The following is a 4,603-nucleotide window of genomic DNA, read 5'->3' as shown; positions in this document are numbered from 1 at the left end:
CTGGTTTTTGTGCTTGTCCTTAATTTCTACAAACACATTTGCTCCTTTTCAATAATTGATCACCTGCTTTGTCCCTATGACAATGTGTGGTGTGTGTGTTGTTCCAGTCTGTTCTCATAGTGGGCTCATTTGTGTAGTTGCGTTCACGTGTGTTGGGGGAAGGGGAGTGTGTGTGCAGCTGCTGAGGTCTGTCAGAGCCACAGTGAGCTCATCTGAGCCATCGGACCGGGACGTCTCTGACATCAACAGGGTTCAGCTGTGAGCTTTTATTTATTCCTGACACACAAATCTGCATAACAGGATCCAACGAGTTTGACACATACAATGAAACGTCATGTCATTTACAACAACACTATAATCTAGAGGTTTACAATAGACAGCACTTCTGTCCGTGTTCCTGTTTCTGGCCTTAGAAGCCTAAAACAAGATTTGACATATGAAACAGCACGACAATTAAGTGTTTTCTCAGTCAAAGCAAAATCCAATTTAAATATTCTTAACTAGCTTTTGAACACTAGATTTTAAAGAAATGTTTGGTTTTTACAAACAGAATTTCTGCAAACCTTCAGATGATTTACTACATCATTTCTGAAGGGGGGGCTTCTGTAGATCTGGACCAACTCTCTTGAGTAGAGAACAATGACCCTGTTGATGTCAGCAGGGTTATTTAAAAAAAATCTATTTTTTATTACCAAAAGTGAGTCAAAAACTGGGTGCATGGATTTTAAAGGAGTTTAAAACGGACATTTACTGCTTACATTTAAGTAGCATTATGGGAATTGGAGGATCCGGTAATTTTTATAGGCTTGACCCATACTAAAGCTAAATGTCTAATTCGATTTTGACCACCCCCAACTTGTTTTAGCTGGACTATTCCTTTAAAGTAAAAAGAGAAAATATTCTTTATTCATTTATTTGCTTTTTCATGTAGTAATAGTCAGGAAAATGTTTTTTTCTTGCAAAATCCCTTTCATCTTGGAAAAATGTGTTGTTAATGGTTGTAGTGTTGCCCAAATTAAATATCATCACTAAACAAACCACAGAAATAACATGTTTTAACATTCTGACTCCTCCTATCATACCCACATTTTTTCCATTATTGATTTCCTATTGTTTTACACTTTTTCATTGTGTCCCTGCCAATGATCCTGCTGTATGTCAGCATGAATTACAAGCCAGATGCTCTTGAAAAACTGCTTTTAGTCCTTGTTTGTGCCTGAGCCTTTTTCCAGGATATGAAATCTACTGAGCAAGAAAGTTTTTCAGCACTTTAACCTTCATACTTTGAATCCTGATAAACTCCTGTATAAACTACGGGCTGATGTCTTTTTTCAAGGGCTCAGTCAAAGCTGCCAGTGTCAGATTTTAAACCTCTTCACTGCTGCAGTTCATCTTTGCAGATGATGCGTTTTATTGGATTTCTAGCTTTGTCAGACTTGAGTCTAAATTGATTCATCTACCAGTGAATAATTATTTAATCATGAACCCCCCCCACACACACACACACACATACACACACACACACACACCCACTGTCCTGCCAGGTGGTCACGTTCCACCAGAAGCTCACGCCTACATTCAACTGTACAATCCAATCATGTCATCTTAAAGTGGTTTTCACAGTCAGGGGTGTGTGTGTGTCTGTGTCTGTGTCTGTGTCTGTGTCTGTGTTGGTAGGTAGGAGTGTGTGCGTGACAGCCTAGACACCAACCCCCACCTTCACATATCAATAATTGACTTGCTCCACTGAAGGGAGGGAAAATGAGAATTAAGACCAGAATATGACTTTTTGCTCCGTTTAACAGCTTCTGTGACAGTGACTAATAATCGACATTAAAAGGCATGAAGTTGCAGAAGTTTCCATGAGGGTGTTGCATTTGCAGTTTGCTTTGCTTTCACCAGCTCCATGGGGTTTAAGCCCGGAGACAGTGCTGCTCTCCCATCATGTGAAGCCACCGCCTGGTTCTTTTCTTCTATAAAGTTTTGGGTCATTATCTTGCCGTAAGATGAACCTCTGATCAACTGTACTACTTCCTGCAGCACAGTATAATCCTAATAATGCATCAGAGGGTGCAGTGACACAGTTTGTTCCAACTCTGCCTTTGTACCGACAGAGCGTTTGTAAGTTCAACCTGTAGGAATTGTTTGCATTAACTTCGAAGCTTCGTTTACTTCCATTGTTGCAGGAAAGCTGGAAGTTAACACATTTCTTAATCCCTGAAAAAAGTTTTCTATGAAATCAACAGGATTTTTCATTTTTTGTGTTTTTTTTTTTTTTTTTTTTAAACAATAAATAAACAGTAAACCAGTTTGTCACTATTTATTCTATCTCTTTTATCTTTCTATTTATTTGTTATCTTTGCTAATATATTCCTACATTTGGATATTTTCATAACATGAATAATTTTTACATGTGGAGGATGTTTTATAGAGCACTGTCAAGCCAAAAGCTTGTTTCTACTAACTATTAAAAAAATAAAAATATCATATTAATAATACCCATATGACAATATTGTGATGACAGATGTTAGGCACTTGTGATTCATTAGTTCATCTGGTTGCCTTTTCACCTGTGTAGGCCTAACTGTTCTTTTTGTACTCTTTTCTACAGTTATTGTTACAGACTCTATACACTTCCCTTCACTCATGTTTGAGTCTAAATCATTTGCCAAAAATAGACAAAACACACAAGATAATATTGTTATTTATTTATTGTTTTTAAAAAAAATTATAGACATCGCGATAATATTGTTATCATGAATTCTTTTGGCCACGATAACGTAGTGAAAATCTGATATCCTGACAGTTCAACTTTCAATTAGCATTCTTAATTTGTTATGAGGTGTATTAGTCCTTTTAGTCTTTACACTAACCTCGTGTAACGCCACCTCCTTTAACTTTGATGTGTGCAGCTCATGCTCCTCTCTGCTGTCATGATGACTCTCTAACCCCGCCTTCTCGGGGCGCACAGGGACAGCGAATCAAACAGACTTGAGTTGTGGTGGTAGTGGTGGTGGCGGCGGTGGGGGGGAGTTGGAGTAGCAGGAGGCGGAGGAGATCCTCAACTTGAGCTCCGGAGCAGAGGCTGTATATAAAAAGCTCCGGAGTCGATGCTCCTCCTGGTGCGGCGCAGTCTCAGCTCTCCACCGGACCGGTATGCACTATCCGCGGAGGAGGAAGTGAGCCGCGCCAACCGTGAAAGATGCAGGCGGAGGACATGGAGGTACCTATCATTAATAACCTTAACGATAACGGCGACAGACAGAGGCCGAAAGGGAAAGATGTGTTCAAGGATCAGCAGAAGGAGTCGGAGGTAAATCTGAGAGGCGTTTGTGTACAGTCAGCTACAAGAGCTTATGGTGTAGGAGCGCATGTATGCGTCCGTGTGTGTGTGTGTGTGTGTGTGTGTGTGTGTGTGTGTGTGTGTGTGTGTGTGTGTGTGTGTGTGTTGTTGCTGGGGAGCTTTCAGACCAGCTGAATGTCCTTTCCATGCGGTGGAGTCGCTGTCTTGGCTCGAAAGCATGCATACATGCAGACAGGCAGGCAGGCAGACACCGAGGTGTTATTTTGGCAACCGGCTCCTATAAATAACCCAGCAGTAATCCTACAGTGGTGCTCAACGTGGAGAATGCAGGTGGTGAAATGTGACTGGTGCTGTCAGGACCACACCACCACTACTAAACATATCTGAATATCATGTTCATGTTATGTTTATAGATCTTTATTCCCTTATGGTGTCTCTTGGTGGCTAATTATAATATCCATATCCCCATATCCAACATATATGACAAGGAGAAGCAGCAAATCCTCACATTTGAGAACCAAGAACCATCATGTTCGAAAACAGTTGATATATCTTCTGTCAACCAACTAACCCAATAGTTGATTTATTATCTTTGGATTCATGTTTTTGATATTGCTATTAATTATAGCTAATAGATTCTGATTTATGACCTTTACAAAATGCCTAGCTGACAGTATTTCAGAGCTTAAACAATTCATTCATCGAAAAGAAGATGACTGGTAACAATTCTGATGATCAATATGATAATGAGTACATTTTATTTCTGGTCTCAGCTTGTCAAATTGAAGATCTGTGGCATTGGACTGATGGTCACTTTGGCTTCTCTTTGGCTTTTTTTTTTTTAATTTTCTTTAAAAAAACAAAACAAAAAAAGCAAAACAAAACAAAAATAGGTGAGCCCTACAATATTTCCTTCTATCCAGTCATAATGGCTGAGACATGGATCAAGATCTGACTCATGGATCAAGTTCACAAATTTGATGTGATTTTTAAGAGTTGTTTGGAGTCACCGTCTGAAATATGGAGCTGTAAGTCTACTCTGCTTTTGTAGACATGATGGTTGACTGGTTTATATTCAGTCCGTTGGGGCTTTTTTAGTGCCATGCAGCTATAATTCATACCCTCATGAAAAAATTACACAAAGATGGTTTTTCACTGCTGCGTTGCTTCAGCTCAGATACATCAGACAAAGCTGTCATCCAGGGCCAAAACCCAGTCCATAACACCCCCTCCACCTTTTGTATGAGCACATTGAATGGTTTTGAGGGAATTAGAGCATATTCATCTCACAGCATTCTG

General features: G+C 39.7%; 1 protein-coding gene across 3 annotated transcripts in view; it reads left to right on the top strand.

Moving 5' to 3' along the window:
• The first annotated feature begins 3,010 nt into the window (after positions 1–3,010).
• The window catches only part of strip2 (striatin interacting protein 2), a 25,672-nt gene continuing 24,079 nt past the window's right edge, over positions 3,011–4,603 (top strand). For 2 of the 3 annotated variants that reach the window (XM_023402041.2, XM_023402040.2), the window contains exon 1: positions 3,011–3,313. In XM_023402041.2, coding sequence (XP_023257809.1) covers positions 3,203–3,313 — 111 coding nt within the window. In that variant the 5' untranslated portion in view covers positions 3,011–3,202. The remainder of the gene's footprint in view (positions 3,314–4,603) is intronic. The other variant, XM_023402042.2, reaches the window with a different exon arrangement.

Source organism: Seriola lalandi, unplaced genomic scaffold (genome assembly GCF_002814215.2).
Source record: "Seriola lalandi dorsalis isolate HSWRI2012SDOR001 ecotype SW California unplaced genomic scaffold, Sedor1 jcf7180002053896, whole genome shotgun sequence".
Classification (NCBI taxonomy): Eukaryota; Metazoa; Chordata; class Actinopteri; order Carangiformes; family Carangidae; genus Seriola; species Seriola lalandi.
This window is presented reverse-complemented; position numbering and strand designations above follow the sequence as displayed.